Source organism: Lathamus discolor, chromosome 6 (assembly GCF_037157495.1).
Source record: "Lathamus discolor isolate bLatDis1 chromosome 6, bLatDis1.hap1, whole genome shotgun sequence".
NCBI classification, from domain to species: domain Eukaryota; kingdom Metazoa; phylum Chordata; class Aves; order Psittaciformes; family Psittacidae; genus Lathamus; species Lathamus discolor.
In genome coordinates, this window is record NC_088889.1 from 50,212,133 (window position 1) to 50,231,718 (window position 19,586).

At 43.9% G+C, this 19,586-nt stretch overlaps 1 protein-coding gene across 7 annotated transcripts in view; it reads left to right on the top strand.

Annotated features, from left to right (window-relative positions):
- SMOC1 (SPARC related modular calcium binding 1) overlaps positions 1-19,586 on the top strand; it is a 137,301-nt gene that overhangs the window by 104,085 nt on the left and 13,630 nt on the right. For all 7 annotated transcript variants that reach the window (XM_065686785.1, XM_065686788.1, XM_065686790.1 and 4 more), the window contains exons 8-10: positions 6,909-7,101; positions 8,034-8,116; positions 11,598-11,703. In XM_065686785.1, the coding sequence (XP_065542857.1) occupies positions 6,909-7,101; positions 8,034-8,116; positions 11,598-11,703 (382 nt within the window). The remainder of the gene's footprint in view (positions 1-6,908; positions 7,102-8,033; positions 8,117-11,597; positions 11,704-19,586) is intronic.

Below are 19,586 nucleotides of genomic sequence, written 5' to 3' on the forward strand. Positions count from 1 at the left end.
GTTTCTTTCCCTCCACCCACAGCTCTGCTCAAGGGGCAGGCAGCTAGTTCCTATTCACTGCTTGCTTTGCTAGTCCTGCCAGCCCTTGTGCATACCCAAGACTTTTCAAATTCCCTTTCCCCTCAGAGGTGGAAGGAATGCAGATTTGGGCTGCTGGTATAACCCATTTCTCTGTGTAATGAGGCTGAGCTTTCTGCCCGTACCTTTTGTAAGCTCCGTTACTGGGATCATCATAGAATCCTAGAATGGCTTGGATTGCAAGAGACATTAAAGCTCATCTCATTTCAACCCTCCTTGCCACAGGCAGAGACACTTTCCACTAGACCAGGTTGCTCAAAGCCCCATCCAGCCTGGCCTTGAACACTGCCAGGGATGGGGCAGCCACAGTTTCTCTGGGAAACCTGTTCCACCCTCACAGTAAAAAATTTCTTCCTAATATCTTATCTGAATCTCCTCTCTGTCAGTTTAAAGCCATTCTCCCTTGTCCTGTCACTACCTGCCCTTGTAAAAAGTCCCTCTCCAGATTTCTTGTAGGCCTCCTTCAGGTGCTGGAAGGCTTCTATAAGGTCTCCCTGGAACCTTCTCTTCTCCAGGCTGAATAATACCAACTCTCTCAGCCTGTCTTGACAGTAGATGTACTCCAGCCCTCTGATCATCTTCATGGCTCTCCTGTGTACTTGCTGAAGGAGATCTACAACCCTCTCGTGTTGGGGACCCCAGAGCTGAATGCAGCACTGCAGGTGGGGTCTCACAAGAGCAGATGAGAGAGGAGACTTGCCTCCCTCAACCTGCTGGTCACGCTCCCTTTGATGCAGCTCAGGATATGGTTGGCTTTCTGGGCTGTGAGCGCACATTGCTGGGTCATGTTGAGCTTCTTGTCAACCGACATTCCCAAGTCCTTCTCCTCAGGGCTGCTCTGAATCTGTCCTGTTCTTCTGAAGTGAGCCTGGGTCCTGTTCACAGTATAATTCCCTTATGCAACATAAACGCACCTTTAAGCTGGTGTAGAGGATGTGATAAAATAACCAGTCCAGGACTCCTCTGCCAGAGCAGCATAAAGACAGGCTAAATAAAAATGTGAGATATCAGCCCTGTTTGAATTAAGCTTCCTTGGGAGACAGGCAAGCACTTTATCTCACTGAGAAGAAAACTGAGGCACAAAGACACTTAGTCCTCACTTTTTGGGTTGGCACAAGATGTCAATAGGAACTTGGCACTTGATACCCATATAGCTGCTTTTTGTGCTGTGCTAATACCTCACAGAGGGGAAAGCTGGGAGTTGAACAAAAAAAAAAAAAAAAAGGGAGAGGCATGCGTTTGATTTTTTTTTTTATTTATTTATTATTTTTTTAAAATGGTATTTTGAAGTCAGGTCCCTGCCGCAGTACTAACAATGGGGATTGGTCAAGAATCCTTCAATAAAAGACCTTTTCCTCCACTGCTGATGAATGCTTTTTCATTAAAGCTGACACTTTTTGTGGGAACTTCATGGGAAAAGTTTTCCTGGTCCAGACAGAATTTCTGGTCAAAAGAAATGAGAAAGCGAAAGAGAAGGAAAACTGCCCTACTTGGCACAGCCTGTAGTTCTGTCATTAGGCTATTCACATAGGTTCACTGGGGCTGGGTAGAAGCACAGAAGGAGGTTAGACCCTGTCTTTTGCCTGGTTTGGAAAAAAGACTCCTGTCTCTCAGGGGTGTAGGGATCTCTCCAGGGTGATTGGTTTTGGTGTTATAGTCTCCCTCTTCTTCTCATAAGAAAACAGTTGGGTGCAGAAGAGCAATCTTAGAAAATAATCTGCTGTGGTGTGGTGGCAGATCTTCCTTATGACCCACCCTGATCATCCACAGGATCCTTGTAGCTCCAGTGACTGATGCTTGGTCCTTTGGCTCTGATAGCAGTGAGAGTTGTTATGTGGCAGGAGAGCAGCTGTGGAAGGCTGCCTCATCTCCAGATGCAGCACATTGGCTGCATCTGGCCCTGAAAACTGAGCATGAGGACTGAAGCACAAGCCTTTGGTAGATGCTGTTAGACACCCTCTCTTCTCAGCTCTGTAAGGTAAACAAACACCCCATTTCTTTAATAACCATCTAGTTTATTAGACAGTCAGATGAGTCCCCTACCTCATCCATCATTTTTATTTTTATTGTGCAAGCACTAGATGTATGTTTGAATGTGTGTACTTAAGGGACCGGGAATGAGAGACCTTTTTATGAATCTGACCATGTGTTTCTCAGAAGGCCGTTACTAGGGGAAAATTGTTGCATAAATAATGTACAACTGCCCATGTCTAAGCACTGTTTTTCTCCAATAGCTCATAGCTTCAGAGACACTACTTTTAAAAATGTTTTAAAGAGTGTTAGAAGCAGTCAAGAGTAAAAAGGAGCAAACAGCATTTTAGAGCTAAGCAGATTTGCTGTCTCCCAAAGGTTTCGCTCTTCAGCAACGGCGAGTTGGCAAGTGTTACTCAGCTTCTTTGCTGGTGGTTGTCTTAAGTCAAAGCAGAGATGACAGAAAACACAAGAATGGGATTGTGTTGTTTGGGTTTTGTTTTGTTTTTTTTTTAAAGGTGTAATATTATTGTTGGTCCTGGGAATGCTGTTTGTGTCCCCCTGACTTTGCTGTCTTAAATGTTCTGTTAATGCTTCATCTAAGGAAAGAAGGAAAACCTTTTTTCTTTATCTGTCTGTGCCTGCAACCCCTATTAACTCAAACAGGGAATATGCTTTTAAGTACCCTGCATATATAATAAATATATGCTTCTTTCGAAGATGACAGCTTAAATTCATAGCTGGCATTAAACCTTCTCACTTGGCTATAGGCTTTCACTATCCTCCATAAACCTGGCCTTGGCAACAACAGCAAAGTTTCCAGTAAGCAGCCTGACTAGAACAGGCTGGCTTCAGTGTCCTGGAGCTGGGATAGCATTTGATGGTCCCTTCATTACCGGTGAGACCATCTTTCAGGGTGACAGTGTATGCAGTTCATGCCAAGTCCCATACTAGGGGAGCTGAGAGTATGAATTTCCCAGGTGATTTTTCTGGCTGATGAAATACACTCCAACTGTTAATATTCGTGTTTATTTTTTAAGGGAATTAAGTGCTGTTAGAATGGTAGCCTGGAGGAAAGAGCCTCTCTGAAGGCTAGTGCTAGTTAATAGGTTCTTATGCTTAGTAGACAGATGTCACTGAAGGAACTTTCCACAAGGCTGTTGTCAGAGCCTCCACTCAGTGTCAATATGTTTGCTGTTCTCATCTCCTCTAGCTGAGGGAAGGTATGGTGGATCTGGAAGGGGTTCAGAGGAAGAACTGGTCAGCTGGGACCCTTCAGCATGTAAAAGAGATGTAGGAGTCTGTAAAACAGTGAGAGGCAAAGAGGGAGACTGTTCACTGTTTCATCCTCCAGAAGAACTACAGTCAGCAAATAGAATTACTTGGAGCCGGGTTTAGATCAAACCAAAGGATGTGCTGTGTTCCACATACAACATGTATTCAAGCCACAGAACTAAATGTAGGATGTCGTGGTCAATATAAGTTTATGCGTGGAGACATGGCTAACTGGTAGAAGGGAAAAACCTTTGCTACTGACTAAATAGAAACTCCATGTCTGCCTCTGCAAGTTTCTGATCCACAACTGATTGAGACATGAAATATGTGGGGGAAGTATATGCTTCTCCTGTTCCTCTGTCCTCTTCTAAACTGCTTTTGGCCATGGCTGGAGGTGGAACAGGCAAGTTGGGCCTTTGGTTTGCCCCAGTATGTTGGTGTCACGTTCTTCAGAAGGTAATGGAACGGATGAGACTTTCACAGTGGCTACTTCTAAACGTATGCTAGAAATGAGAAAAATCTGATCTCCTTGCTATCATTGCTAATGACAGCCCACTGAAGGCTGGTGATGATGGTGGGTTTTGCATCATTAAGTATATTTGATATCAACTGCACGAAACCTGTAAGGTTTGTTTCACTCAGCCTCTAACCACCCTTCAAACAGGAGTGACTACCAATTAGTTGTGTATTCTGATGGTAAATGCCATGATTATTCAATTCCCACAAATTTCTGGTTAATACGTGCAAAGATATTTTGCCATTTTTTAAGGCATAGTACAAATGTAAGTATGTACAATTATCCTGTGTAATTTGCATACCTAACTGCAAATGTATGTAAAATAAGATACTATCTCATTGAACAACATTGATTCTTTGGGGTTTTATTTCAATAAAAGTGGCACATTTTTCTGTTCTGACATACAAAAAACCTCCACTTTATTTTTTTCAGTCACTTTTAATGCTAGTTTTGCAAGACTCAAAGGACTTGAGAGATCTTGGTTTGATTTTGTGCACTCAGGAAGCTTTGGAGATTTAGGTAGAAGAATTCCTAGAATGTAGTTCTCTTCAGCAGATTTTTATTTTTCCTTTTACTGCTTACATGAAACGATGATAGGGAATTGTGTCTCCGTTCTTGCCTTCCCCAAGCTGCATGAACAGTCCTCACCTGAGGGCCAAGGTGTGAACTGCTGCCGGCAGACTGCGAGTAAGCGGGGGCCCCTCGTGATGTAAGTGGTTTGTTAAGGAGCCTGCAGGCCTCTTGCTCAATGACTTCTCTGTCCACATACAGTTTGGGAACAGTCACGGGGCCTTTTTTTCAGATGTGAAATCTGTCAGCAAAGTGAAGTCAGCTTAAATATCAGCTGAGGCTTGAGCTCTCTCTCAGTTTTTGTTGACTTTATCCCCTCCTGCTCCTTCCTGATCAAGTTTCTCTCTGCTTGAGTCAGACTTGCCGACACTTAAAAGCTTTTATTCTGTGTTTCGGTTGTGTGGATTTGTGTGTAGCAAATTTCAGGTGCCCTTTGCATTTCCAGACTCAACAGTGGTCTGAAATGCTGAGGGGAGGGAGACCATCTGGGGTCTGAGACACTTTAGCTAGTACAGTTCAATTGGAAACCAGTAAAAGTGCCTCTGGTACCCAAAGCATGGGTTCAAACTTAAACAGGGGATATTTAGGTTAGATACGAGGAAGAAGTTCTTTACTGTGAGGGTGGTAAGGCACTGGAACAGGTTACCCAAAAAAGTGGTAAATGCTCTATCCCTGGCAGTGTTCAAGGCCAGGTTGGACAGAGCCTTGGACAAATCGAGATCCCTGTGGTGAGGGATCCCTGCCCATGGCAGGGGGGTTGGAACTTGATGATCTTAAGGTGCTTTCCAACCCAAACCATTCTGTGATTCTGTGATGCTATACAGATCTAGAGATTTTTGTGTTGTATCTGCTGCTACCAAAGAGAGGAATTCTAGTTGCGAATCAGCACCTTTTCTGTTACGCAGCCATGGAACAAAAGGTGCTGTCTGCACCAGGATTTTTCACCAAAATAAAAGACACAACTGATGAGGTACAGACAGGCAGGAAAAATGCATTGAAACTGAGTGTGCGAGAGCTGTGTGCTGAGCAAGTCCCGGGGGTAGAGTGCTGAACTCATGCCATGTCTGCTGGCTGGCTGTGCAAACATGTAGAGGTTTGGGATGAACCTGTGGTGCCATTGCCTGTCAGTGTTGAAGCATTTTATATACTGAAAGCTTGAGGGGATTCTTGGCTGTGGCAAGGAATTTCAGATGTTTTGGCTTATTTATAAAAAGAAAAGAAAAAAGACAGTAAACTGTGAGGGAGAGGAAAGCTAGGCAAAGAGAGAACTGCTTCTGTTTTGTGTCACTCTCCTAAGGATAAAAGCTAGAAGCTATATTGTAATTTTTTTTTACCTTAGGCTTAGACATGTTTTAAATTGTGTGATCAGCTGCCTTAACTGCTTTCTGTCTTATGTGCATACTTTTTTGCTTTCTGTGATACCTTCAGCGGTTTCCAAAGTTGAAATAATTTTACTACTCTCAAAGGCTCAGAATGTTTGAAGACTTGTGATTGCGAACAAGTGGCTGTTGAACCAAATAGGTCTTTATGTCCTGCAGGTACTTTGTGCATTGATTCCCCCTTTAATGGCTGGTCTATGTAAGAGGCAGCAGCCTGGCACCTCTCCATGCATCAGTCACATCTCTGCAGGTGGTGGCTGAAGAGGTAGCTTTGGGGCTGAAGGTGCCAGGCTGGCTGCAGAAGCCACTCGTGGGCTTCTTTCTGTTCTTTGGTGCATGCCATCTGTGTCATCTCTGGTTGATGATGTCTTTGGAAATAACCATTTCTTTGCCATAAACTATTAAGGGTGGGTGTCCTACCTACCCCTCCGTAGGAAGTATTATTGCATGCCGTCTGTTTTTCAGGTGAGGATAAAGGGGGAGTGTGCTAGAGAAGTGATGGCAGTGCAGGTAGAAGGGGATATCCCATTCTGTTCCTTGATGAGATGTGTGCAGGTGCTCTTTGCACTGGATAAGGCAGTGTTAAAGCTTAACCTTCTGCTCCTCTTGGAATCATGTTGGAGAGTTGGTATGGAGAGGGAAGAGTACATTGCAGTCTGGAAAAGAGACAGAACAGCAGCAAAGGGTGTTTGTCTCCTTCACTTAACTGGAAAATACAAGTCACAATTTAGGATCTCTCAAGTATGTGAAAGTATAATCTGGGAAATGCTTACCACGCTTACCCCATGGCTGCAGTAATAGTGAATTCTTATCTGATAGGTCAGCGTCAAAGCCCACGTGAATAGGAACAATTTTTCCTGCTGTTCCTGGCTTTTTGGACGCTTGGCAGTCAGTGTCTGTAATCTAATAATCTTGTGTCACAGCTGAGTGTAGGAGGAAGTTCTTGATCCAGAAGTCCATGAGTCCCTAGGGATGTAGGCATACTGATGTTTGCTGAGAAGGAAACGGACACAAAGCTCTCCTGATGTGAAGGATACCCATGTCTTGCTGAACTGAGGAAGATGATCCTGATTTGACTTTTTTTCTTCACCTCCTCCAACCTCCCTCCTGTCTTTTAGAGAAAGTTCACTCCTGTGACCAGGAAAGGCAGAGCGCCCTGGAGGAGGCCAGGCAGAACCCCCGCGAGGGTATTGTCATCCCTGAGTGCGCACCTGGAGGGCTCTACAAACCAGTGCAATGCCACCAATCAACTGGGTACTGCTGGTGTGTCCTGGTGGACACAGGACGTCCCCTGCCTGGTACTTCCACTCGGTAAGAGCTGTAGACCTGGTGAGATGCTCAGCCTGGAGAAGACGGGCTAAAAACCAATACTGTTGCTATATCAGATAAGTTCCTACTTTTAGAATAGTCAGCTCTCTGCTACCTTCCTTAGAGCTAGCAGTAGCGTATGTTACATTCCCTATTGAATGTTCCTGTGCAGCTCCCTCTCTGTATGAGCTGGTGAATAGTAACTGCTGCCCTTACTTTCCTCTGTGTTAAATATTCATGCAAAGCAGCCTTTTTTTTTTTCTTTTCTTTTCTTTTTTTTTTTTTTTTTTTTTTTTGTGTCTGGCTTGCAGGTTTTGGGTGGTAGCAGGAACCAGGGCTTTTCTCTAGCGCAGATCAGGGGCAGGAGCAATGAAAAGATAAGTGGCGTTGTTGCATTGTCCTCTGCTTTATCCTTCCATGCTGCAGCCACTTGGACACTGACCAACAGAGATTGAAAAGGCTGCTTGGTTGTGCATTGATAGATTTTAAGCCAGTGATAGATTTTTCTTTAAATTACTCTGTATCTTGAAACTACCTGGGGAATCTTTTCTCACATGGGTTTGGAAACAGACTATGTTTCCTATGACTGCCAAATTATGAAAACAGGCCAGTAGGAGCTGGGACCTAAACTCTGCTAAATACAGTGATTCTGCAGAGCACTGATAGCCTTGGAAAAAGTTCAGTCAGTGCCCACAGGGTCTTGTGTGCTATTTGTGGGTTTGGGTTGGTAACTGGTACTGAACTTCAGAGTATGCTCTTCTTTCTCTCTCCGCTTCTGTGGCTGACTGTCCATAAGCAGACAGATGCTTCGGAATATTTCTTCTGCAGGTTTATTAGTTTCCCTTGCAGTAAGCAGGTGAGACACAACCCCTTAGCAACCATCTGATGACACTAAAGCTGTATCACATATTTTATCGTCTGCTGTTCTTTTTCAGCTACGAGACCCCAGTGTGTGAAAGCGATGCCAGATCCAAGAGCACGGAGATTGATGATCCGTTCAAGGACAGAGAACTTCCAGGTCAGGGAGAAACAAGAACCCGTCTCTGCCTTCTCTTGTCTCACCTTGGGACTCTTAAGAGGCAAATAATATTGTTGAGGAGTTTGGGCATTTCCCTTACTGTGCATGTTTTACCATGGGTTTTATTCTGTGTTATTTTGGATCACCTCCAGTTTCAGCAGTGAACTGGGAAAAGCTGGGGGTGTCCTCAGGGCCAGTTCATTGCCTGTCTGCCCTTTGAAAACATACCTGGGATCAGAATTTTCAGGGGAGAAACCTGGATGCCTGGAGGTCTCCTGGGGAAGAATGGGCTCAGCATTGAAACAACTTCTTCAAAGCCTGGCTGGGACAGGTTCCTTTTCATTTAGCAGGGCTTTTCAGCAGCTTGATGCTCCCTAAGCAATGAAAGAGGATGCATCTGGCAATAGTCAGTGGACCAACTGGCTCCCTGACACTGCAGGAGCATTTCTGGTGCACTGAGGTTCCTTAACTGACTCTTCACTTAGCTGAACTTTATCCCTCATTTTCTGCCTGGGACCTGCTTGTTTTATATTATGCTTTTTCCCCCTTAACAGAGTGACAAGTCATAATTTACTATTTGCCTACCCTGTTACTGCTAGGAAATGTGCTGGGTATAGATGTCTGTGCAGCTCTTAAAAATGTAATCCTACCTGCCTATGCTCTGTTTTTTCCTTCCTGTTGCCCTTCTAAGGAGCAGAGTGAGTGCCCTCACTGACAGGTCAGCCATCGCCCTCCTGGGTGCTGACTTCTTGGAAACAGAAGCTACAGCAGGACCCTCTCCACTGTTAATGGAGTGATAGAGATCAAGAACTCTGCAGACAGCTGGTAGCTCTGGATCCCACTTCATTTTCTCCTGGTCCTTTCTAGGTCTAGCATAAAGTGAGTTGTCCCTGAGCAAGTTAGCAAAGGAAATGAGATTTGTTCCAGATTTGCCTTGTATCTCGTAGTTCTTCTCCTGCCGGCTCCTGACCTCAGGCCCTGTAGCTTTCTGCTTAGCAGCTCTGCCCTCAGCAGGGCTCTTTTCTATTCAGCTTCTCATTTTCATCAGTCATGTAGAAATTTCTTATCTGTCTCCCTCTCACATTCGAATGAAACTGGCCAGGTGGTTCAAGTATTACTTTGGTGGCTGGGGGAGGGAAACCAGCTAAATTATTGCATTAAGCCTAATTTCCTTAGGAAATCATGCTAAAATAGAATAACCTTACTTCCTTTCTTCAACATCCCTTCTCTCCTTGCTTTACTGCCTCTTCCTGCACTTCCCCCTGCCTCTCCAGAACTCCATTGTGAAAATCCTTTGCTCTTGGGCTTTTTCTTCGAGAATCTCTGATGTCAGGAAGACAGAATGGTCTCGTTTCCCTTCTCCCTCGCCTTCTGCTCTGCAGCTTGACAGGGGACAGGAACTGCTTGTTGCAGAAGAGGATGCAGGATGCTCAAGCTGCTTTTCTGTGTCTGAGTAAACTTTCAGCTCTGCACTTGGCTGCATTGGCTGTTATGATGGTTCCTGTCACTGAAAATTCCCTTGTCCATGGAGAGATTAGGAGATGGAGGATCTGATCCTGGTTTGTCTGCCTGAGAGGTCCTGTGCTGCATGATCTTTTGATGCAGACTTGGTTTGTTTGATTAGCTGCTCTTGTATGCAGAAATTTCCTGGTGAGACAGAACTGCAGGGAGTGAGGGAGGATGTTTCTTTTTATTGTTTGCTTCCACTCTCACTTCTTAGCAGAACTGAATTTTAAGAAAAAGAAAACCCGCTTTAATTCGAGGCTCATCATTCCATTTGCATTTAGTTCTGTAAGGGGACCCCATACCTTATTCTGCTTCTAGAGGTCTGCCCATTCTACAGACTCTCAGTGCTGCTTGGCCTGTGCGAAGAGACCCTGCAGAGGCCAAGGTGGGGGAGCCATAAGTCCAGATCCTCGCACACCTACACATACCCTCCTCACAACTGTGTCATGGCTGTGGCCAAAAGAAAGAAAGAAACAAGAAAGTGTTGCTTGCACATAGCAAATGGCAAGCTGCTAATTCCTGCAGACGGTGAGATGCTGAGGCCCCAGGGAGATGACTTTTAGCAAATGGTTTTTCAACCTTCTCATTACTGCAACAAAAAGCTTCTTTAAGTGAGTGGTCTACTCTGGCTGCCATAGCAGCTTACCCATTACAATGCTGACATTTTCTGGACCACGTGCCAAACGAGTGCTGAGGGGTGTGCGTGTGTGTAATGCGCATAATATGGAGACAGGCGAGAGACTGTTGGTTAGCTGTTGCGAAGAACAGAGCCTGTAATGCTGCAAAGGAGGGAGTTTTGCCAGATCAATTTTCAAGCTGCTTTCAGCTGTCAAGGGATTACAGTAAGTTTCTGGTGTTCTGTTTGGGGTACACGTGCTACTCTGCTTGCCCACAAAAAGCAGAAGTGTTGACGCTGCTATATGTTGCTGGGGAAGGCTGTTTCCAGACCTCTGCTGTCTTAATCAGCTGACTAATGTAGTGCATGGTGGTTTGGAGAAAGAGAAGAGGTGAGGGATGTGGTGACGGCCAATCTGTCACATCAAGAGAAGACAATAGGATGGGAGGTGATGGCTTTTGGAAAATAGTTTTGGAGCTGATGGGTTGAAGTTAAGTATGGTTGTTCCTCAGTAGGCTAGAGCAATTGCTACAGTATTAATGTGGTAGTAAGTGAAGCATGCTTTTGCTCCTTTAAGAGGCAAGGAAACAGCATAGATTGCCTCATGAAGGTGAGGAGATGGAGAATTTCATCTCAGCTGTGTCATAACAGGCTGGCACTGTTAATGGTAGGAAGCTCTGTCAGTCTGTGGTTATGATGATGGGGACTTAGACAGCCTCAGCAGTAAGTAATGGAAATGGTTACCAAGCTCGCTTTCAGCTCACTTTGTCCTACTTAAGCCAGCAGTGACTGGGGGCGATTACCACGTGTTGATTTAGACTGACGTATTTCCCGTGCAGTGTGATCATGCTAAGAACTGAATTATTGTGGTATCTGCTGGCAGGCAATGCTGTCTATGCCTGGAGAGGAGAGTGCAAGCAGCAGTCCTTGCTTTGGCCTGTGCTTTAGGAAGCATTAAGCTGTCAGTTAGGACCTCAGGACAGCCATATTTGCAGAGGAAGATGACTCAGGAAGCAATGAGTTGTTTTGTAAATGTCTCTGCAGGTGTCACCATGGGAGCTCCCGTTTGCCAGGTGCTTCCAGCACATCCCTCTAGTTAGGCTGGTAGAGAACTGGGAGAGGCCATAAAGCTAATTACATGGTCTTCCTGATGGGTATTGATGGTGACCCTGTGTGTGCCTGGAAAAAAGCTGCAGGACAAACTGCCACACAGAGAAACCCACTGAGGGATTCTTCTCCCTTTCCTTAGGGACTGTAATGATGACTGCCATGTTACAAACAGAGGCAGTTCTGCGTGAACTGGGGTAAGAGACCAACCCTGTCTATTCTTGCATTAAACATCCTCTTTTCTTTCTGCAGGCTGCCCAGAAGGGAAGAAAGTTGAATTTATTACCAGCTTACTTGATGCTCTGACTACGGACATGGTACAGGCTATTAACTCGGCAGCACCTACTGGGGGTGGGAGGTGAGTCCAGAAAGCATTCAGTCTGAATGCCACCAAGGTGGCTGTAGAGCCCTGCGTGCCCCTGAGGTGGGGGCAGGAGGGAAGGGTGTTGCTCTGCTCTGATTCAGGTTCCTCTGGGTTGCTGGGAGAGGAGCTGAGGATGAATCTTCAGACACTGCTCTGTCCTATCATCCTAGCCCTGTCTGCCTCCTCCTGCCCCTCATCCCTGGCAGCTGCTCCACCATAAAGGTTACTATATCCCATTTGAAGTGTGAAATGAGAGCTCAGTGGGAGGAAGTGGCTTGTTCTTTTGTCCCCTGGTGCTTGAAAAGACCTAATAAAATGCAAATGGATTGAAGGAGACCGTGTGGCCTAGTGGCTACCACAGGGAATGAAGAATGTGAACCGAATTCTTGGCAGTACCAGTGCTGTGGTTTTGCTGTGGGGCTGGAGCCAGCCAGCCGATGAGGGGAGGAGCTGTTTTTCATGGCCCTCCCCTCTGACCAGAGGCCTGACCATCCCTCTTGGTAGGAGCCAGCAAGTCAGGCCCATTTCAAGAGGTGGGCAGAAGTCTGTGTTGCTGGGGAACTGGGGAAAAGTTTAGGTCTTGTCTCCCCCTTCTGCTTGATAACAGCAAATCCCCTTAGTGCAGTGGCTGTAACGCTGCAGCAGGACAGTCCATTGCGAACAGACCATGTTGGATTTAAAAGAAGCGCTATGTTGCCGCAGTTAGGCAAGGCTTCTATGGTTCTGGATTCCCTCACTTATAAGAGGAGTCAGTGCTAGTTTAGCATGCAGGGATGCCACGATGACTGGTGTGCTCATGTTCAAAAGGGTGTAGAGATGAAGGAAGTGCCTCTGTGCATGTGTTACTTCTGTGGGTATTTCTCCAACATATTGAGAATAACATTGACCCCCTCCTTTCCTCTTTCAGAATGTTGAAGGAAGCAGTACCATCTTTTGCTATTCAAGGCAAAAACTTCATGGGTAGCACTTCTGTGCCCCTTAGTTTCAGTATGGATTGCTTGTAAACCCATATGGTTTTAACTTAGCATTTGGACCTTACAAATCAAGTCAGTGGCTGGGTGCTGGCACGCTGAATGTTCTGTAACCCATCGAATTAGCAGTATACGCCTAGCATGTCTGTATTCATATAAACAGGATGAAAAATACCCCAAGGATGGGAAATACATCGTTCTCTCCCAGCTACAAGCATTCCAATGTCAATTCTGTCTAATTTGCATGGTTCAAATACAGTGGGTATGGGTGGCAGGAAGCCCTGGAGAGTATTTGATATTTATTTGGCATCCTTGGCACTGGGACTGAAACCCAGCCAATGTAATCATCACTCTTAAAATAAAGCTTAGTATAATCCAATATTGTAGAGACCAGAGATGTATGCCCCCACTGCACTTCTGTAAACCAGAAGGCTTGCTTCCTAATGTTCCCCAAGCTTTGTGTATTTCTCAGCTTTCAATAGAGGCCTTTCTGGTGGAATTTTTCACTGCCCAGCTCTTCATGCAGTCGTCATGTTGATTTATTTTCAGCTCCAGTGTCGGCAGCCCAGTTGCAAGGGGAAAAAGAAATCTTTTAGCAGGCTGTCCTTTGTAAGGTGAAAGACTGCTGCCATGCAAATACTCTGCCTGCCACAGCCACGGTGAAATTCAGGAAACTGCTCTGGCATAAACCTTTCTGTGCATCAGCTAGGCTAAACACACACCCCAAAGAATCTGCGTCAAAGTTTTCCATCGCTCTGTGTCATGATGGGACCATTTATTTTGAAAAAAGGCATTTCAAGGAATTTTGGGTAATGACAGAAATTAAATCAGTACAGCTTTCATTTCATATGAGTTTGCAGAGTTAGGAGGCTGTCTCTGTCCTGTGGGTGCCACTTTCCAAGTTTCCTGAAGGGAGGGACGTCATGAGTCCTCTCTTCAGGAATATCTGAAATAGTCTGGGTGACCTAACTTGACTTTGGCACTGGAAATGAAAGCTCTTTTCCAGGACGAAGGGGTATTTTAGCTGTAGGGTTAATCATAGGGCTAATTAACTTCCAACCTTAACAACTAACAAAATACTGCATTTATGACAGTGCTTATCCTGTATCTCCTTGGCCCAGGTTTGCTGAGAAGGTCATGTTGAAACATAAAACTACAGATCTGGCTATCTGATTTTCCTTAATGTCAGTCATGTCAGTTTTAATGTCTTAATGTCAGTTCTCTTACTTGTGAGGCAAGCTTCACCTATTGCAGGCTCTTCTCCATCTTTGCCATGATGATGGCAAAAACAGATTCTGTATTTAAACACACACTGGTCCCCTCTGTAGCCTCCTTTTCCCTGTTCCTTTACTGTGTTCAGCATTTCATCCTCTTGGGCTTTTTTTAGAGTTTGAACAAATGCATCCAGTGATCCAAGGTAAATTTTTAGTATATCACCAGCAAAGCTTATGCCTGTTGCAGGGGCAGGCCTGGCAAATGGCAAGCCATCCCTCAATGTCAATTGGCCCCACATGTTGTTCTGTGTATTTTGCACAATCAGAGAAGCAGCAAGTAAGAATTTTAGGGTAGGGTAGGAAGTATTTCTGTTTGTGGCAGCAGAGAGATTATATTGGCATAAAATATGTGTCTTTAGTCAACATTAAAATACAGGACCAAATGCAGAGAAGAGCCTTTCCAAAAGTGTCAAGGACTGTAAAAGCCTAACTCAGCCTTCCTTAGAGTATTAAAAGAAAGGGAAAAAAAGGTTAAAAGATGATTTTCTATAATCTGAGTATCTCTACAGGGACAAAAGCTCTGCAAGCTCTTTAGTCTAGCAGGGAAGAGCATGATTAGCTGAGTATAAACAAACTTCTGATCAAAATTTCCTTAAAGTAAGGGCAATTCTAAGGTCAGAATGAAGTCATGAGGGAGGTGACAGATTCCCTCTCTCTAAGGCTTTCATCTTAGGCCTGATGCCTTTCAGAAGGACTTGCTTTGGTCAAACCCGAGTTATGGTCCGAAGAGTAATTTGATTTACATTCTGAGTGCATGGTATACAGGATATCGGATTAGATTACCCTGCTGCCTTCAGTCTGAATGTGGATATATGAGGGAAAACTTCTTGCATTTGCTCAGTGTCTTCAAGACATTACTTATTTATGCTGAAAAACTGTCTGTGGCTTTGCAATTAACATCCATATTAGCTTTTTGGGAGGAGCACGGGGAGAAATGAGAGAGATCTGCATTTAAAATACTACATAGAGCTGTGCTAAATTGCACACTTTATACTTGGCACACACAAAAACAAGCTAGTAGCAGCAAAGTGTGGTTGTACAACTTGGATTGCTGGAGGCCATGTAAGTAAAACCTGATAAGACATTTTTTTTATTGGGCATGCTTAAAGCAACCTTGTAATCCCTTATAGGTCTTGTCTCGTTTAAGCAAGTTCAAAGCTATTGACTTTAATTGAGTTACTCTTGCTTTACAATAATGTAAATGAGATGAGAACTTCCCTTCCTCGTGGCCCTGGTTTATATTACAGCAAAATAGGCAAGTAGACTTCATTTAGACTTTTGAAACAGAAAATCTCTGGTAAAATTCATTCGTAAGTTTATGTAATAACTCCAAGGCACATCATGTTACTGTATGTTTTCAAAGTAATTAAGGGAGCGCTTGTAGGAAATTGGTTTATTAAGCAGTGTTTGCCATCCTTTTTGAAAAAACACATAGCTGAAGTCATTCATATGTAAATCCTATATAATAAGAGCGGTACTTTTTAAAATTTAGACTTTGCTTTGGTGCATTTTAGTCTGTTTTCTAGTTCAGGCATATTCATATGGAGCCTAAACTACCGAAGACCAAAGGGGATCCCAGCCTGGGTTTCCCTAATCTGAGGAACTCTCTTTGGCTCCTGCCAATTCAAAATGAATTTTAGTTGCCAAAATGTGTGCACTATGGCTTGTTACATTATCAGCAAAAATATTACTGCCTTATGGAATTTAGGGTTAAAAGGGCACCTTACAACAGCCACCCTTATCATGTAACACAGCAGCTGCATCCCTTCATTTTAAGTTGCCAATTATTCCCAATGTAATAGCCCTGAAAAGTACTTCAGAAAATTGCCCCCGAGGTTCCCTTTCATGCTCTAGTTGAGAAGTTTGAAGCAGGCAAGCACAGTTCAGCACATCTCCGGGGTGTTCTGAACCTGAGCTATATTTTAATAAAGATTGACACTTTCAAACAGTGCAGGGAAATTAATGCCCAACTCCTATTGCATTTCAGTTGAAGTTGGGTATCAACTTTTCTTTGTGCTTGTATGGAAATTCTAGCTTAATTAAAGATATGGGAGAGTTCATGTAAGAAGAGGATCTTTGAACAGTCAATGAGGAGTGAAGGGAGGTGATTTTTAAACATCCTAAATGATTTATCCCACAGTCTTCAGAGAAGTTGCATTCAGAATAATGTTTACAACTTAGCCGGAGGAGAGGAAGAAACTGGGGCTGTAATAGGAAGATAAGTTAAGTTTTAACCATAGAGGAATTACGCATTCTCCATAATGAATTTGGACTGTGTAGTACTCTTTTGTTTAGTCTGAAGACGGATCAATTTTTGTTGGCTTCTTGATTCCTTGGCTACAGGAAAGGAGGAATAATAAACCAAATACAGGATCCTTTTGCAGTTCCATTAGAGTAATCCTCTTTGATTCAAGCCATGATCCACCGTTACAGCCTTTAACTTTAAAATAGACAACCACAAAGAACAAGGAAGGGAGCGTAAGAAGTCGAAGCAGACCAAGAACAATTCTGAATTTTACCTTGTTTTGTTAAACTCATCATTTTCCACCACTCCATGCAGGCACCTTAGTGAACATCATCAATGCCTTCATGGGCGCTGACTGATAGGGTCAGTCCTGTCATTTCTTTAGCTTTGTCCTCATCCATTCTTCATTCAGCAACAGCACCTAGCAAGGTATACATCCTTGCAAAATATTTTCAAGTTGTAGAAACTTACTTAACTCCTGTATACATCCTGACCACAAACATACCTTGTGTGTCAGCTGTGGAAGCTGGGCTTACATTTTTTTTTCTACTCTGTTACTTCTTCTTGCAGCTTCTTGTGCATCAGTGTTCTTCCATCCTGGAATAGCTCCCTCTTATAGTCTCGGCAGTGAGGTTAGGCGATGTTAGGCTGGTCTTTCCTCCTCCTGTCTCCACTGCTATTGCTGCTACATAAAGTCTGTATTACAGGATAATAGGTTTTCTAAAGATCTTCAAACAGCTGATCATCAGCTGAGTACTTCAGAGATTGCAAACTTGCTTTCTGTCAAAGCAGTGTTCTGTATTACGATTTTCTGTCACTGCAACAGTACTCTGGGTCCATGCAGCCTGTGCAGTCAAATGCAGTGGGGCTGCAAGTGTTCATAGAGCAAAGGATCAGCTTTGGTAGGAATGGACTTCAGTTTGCTTAGTAAAATTTGATGGGACATATTACACTTTGACAGCACAATTCAATGGAGGATAATGTGATTGCATGCTGTACATGGGTCTATATGTGAGTGATGTCTGACATTTGCTGCTCTTCTATACTTTACCCTGTATCCCTCCCCTTCTTCCATGCTCCTTCCCACCAAGTTAACTCCTCCTTTCTTGAAGCGGCCCTCAGGGGCTGGAAAGCATTACGGACTGCATGCAAAGTGCATATTCAAGCTGTCTGTTTGATATTTTGGCATATTCTTCTCTCTCTGCTCTGGAATTCAGTGCAGCTGCGAAAGTGCATGTCCATGTTTTTTCACAGCCTCTTTGCTTTCTGCCTGTACCTGAGTTATACCAGATGATATGAGAGTGTTCTCTGGAAGTATGGTAAACTTTTCTACTAGAAAATAGTTAGGTTAGAAATAACAATATTTTAACCCATGAATTTCCAAGCAAGCCACCTAAGAAATAAGTATTCTCCTGCTCTGAGGGACTTCATAGCATATTATACAGGAGGAGGAGCAAAAGCCTACTTAGACAAGACTATATACTTGATGCCAGCAAATTTGAGAAAGCTGAGAGAGTAGCTTCCCTGTCTTAGGCTGTTAATCACAGCCCATGCTTCTCCTCATTGTTGGACTGTGGGTGGGCTTGTGCTGCATAATAGAGCTAAATTTGCTGGCTTATGTACAGAAGCAGTCCAGCAATAGCAGGTTAGATTTGGAAAATCAGCTTGCACAGAGCTCTTCAGTTCCCCAGCATTCATTCTTTAGGATTGATTGTTTTGCCATAGAGTGCTAAAGAGGAACTATCAGGAAGAAAAGTAAGTACAGCTGTAATGTCTTCAACACAAGAAGACTAAGGTGGCTGTCTGCATTTTGGTAATGTCTGTCTTTACTTGGTCTTACAAAGCTGCTACAGCACTAGAGTAAGAGACTGGAATTCAGTGGATTTTTGTGTAACTAGTGTTAGGGGAAGAGATGATGTTTTGCTGGGAGTTGAGAATGTACAGTTTTGTTCTTTCTTGGTTTTTCTTATTTCTTTATGGTCTGAATGAGTACAGAGGCAGCTCAACAAATGAGGTTGCATCTGAGAGCTGATTTATTTCTCTTGCAACAGCAATGGAGAGGTAATAGAGGGAAATTCCCTTGGGAATACTCCTGCAAAGTCTGTGCTTGCAGGACAATTAGAGCCCCTAGATTTATTTCAGCTGAGGTAGCAGTTATGATTGTTGCCATGGCACATCATCAAAGCTAGGTGGCTTAGCACCTAGCTAGTGTTACTGTGACATTGCATCAGTTCATGTTTCATGTACAGTGCAAAAGCATACTGCGTGGGCAGCCATCAAAGTCAAGATAGTTAGATACGGTGTTGTAACTTCAGCCTTCTTTATTGTATCATGTAATTTCACAAGCCAGGGGACATGGCTGCACTGAGATGATGTGTATCTTTCCTGTGCTGGGATTCTGGATGATCATCAGAAAAGGCAGGCAACCAACTCAGGAACTGCAGTCCTGCTAAGCCAGCAAAAGGAAGTGGTAAAAACACAGAAATGTCTGCATCCTACAATCACAGCAGTTAAACTAATTCCCTTTAGCTCCATGAGGATGTTGCAGTTTTCAGCATGAGCTCTCAGCATGTTTGTAATGGCAAAGATTGATGTATCATCACCTCGTGAGTCAATGTATTTGTATTAGCCTGTGGGTTACCCTGATTTTCTTTATGGAAGTGCTGAAGAGAGCTATAGTCCCTCTCTTGGTATCTCATAAGAGCTCCTCTTTGGTGTGTACATGAAAAAGAGGCACTTCTAAGTCCTGCTTCTGAGTGTCTCTTCAGGAGGTATTAAGAAGCTTGCGTTCCTGTGTGTTGTCTTTCTGCTGCTGATTCTAAGATGCTCTGCTATATTCTCCATTTCTGCCTCTCCAGTTCCTGTTGGCCTTCAGGAAACAAAGGACAGACCAAGGTGTGGATGAGGTGAATCTTGCATGCAAATGCTCAGGATTTATTCCTCTATCTCAGCAAAAGCAGAATATTGTCCCTTGCAATACAGAACTTCCCTGTGGCTGTTGGAAGCATGCTAGTCTTTGAATGATAGCCAGCTCATTTCCAAAAGGGAGAGAAGCCAATGGCTATGTTCATAAATGTCATAAAAACAAGCCACCGGATGTGTTTTTATTCTCTCCTGTCATCGTGGTCTTTGCATACGGTTTCAAGGATCTGAAGATTCCAGGCACTCCCTTAGCTCTCTTAGGAGAGTTTTGCAATTTCTGCTTGTCCATAGGTGGCTCCAGGGGCTTGCCTTGTATTTTGGCTTCCAAAACTAAGCCAGACTTATTCCTAACCTCTTCTTCCTCCCTCACAGTGTTTATCCCACTGTGCATTGACCAGATGCTGTGACTAAATGCCAGGCTGCTTCTCAACTAAGAATTAGGTGATGGAGACAGTTTCAAGTAAA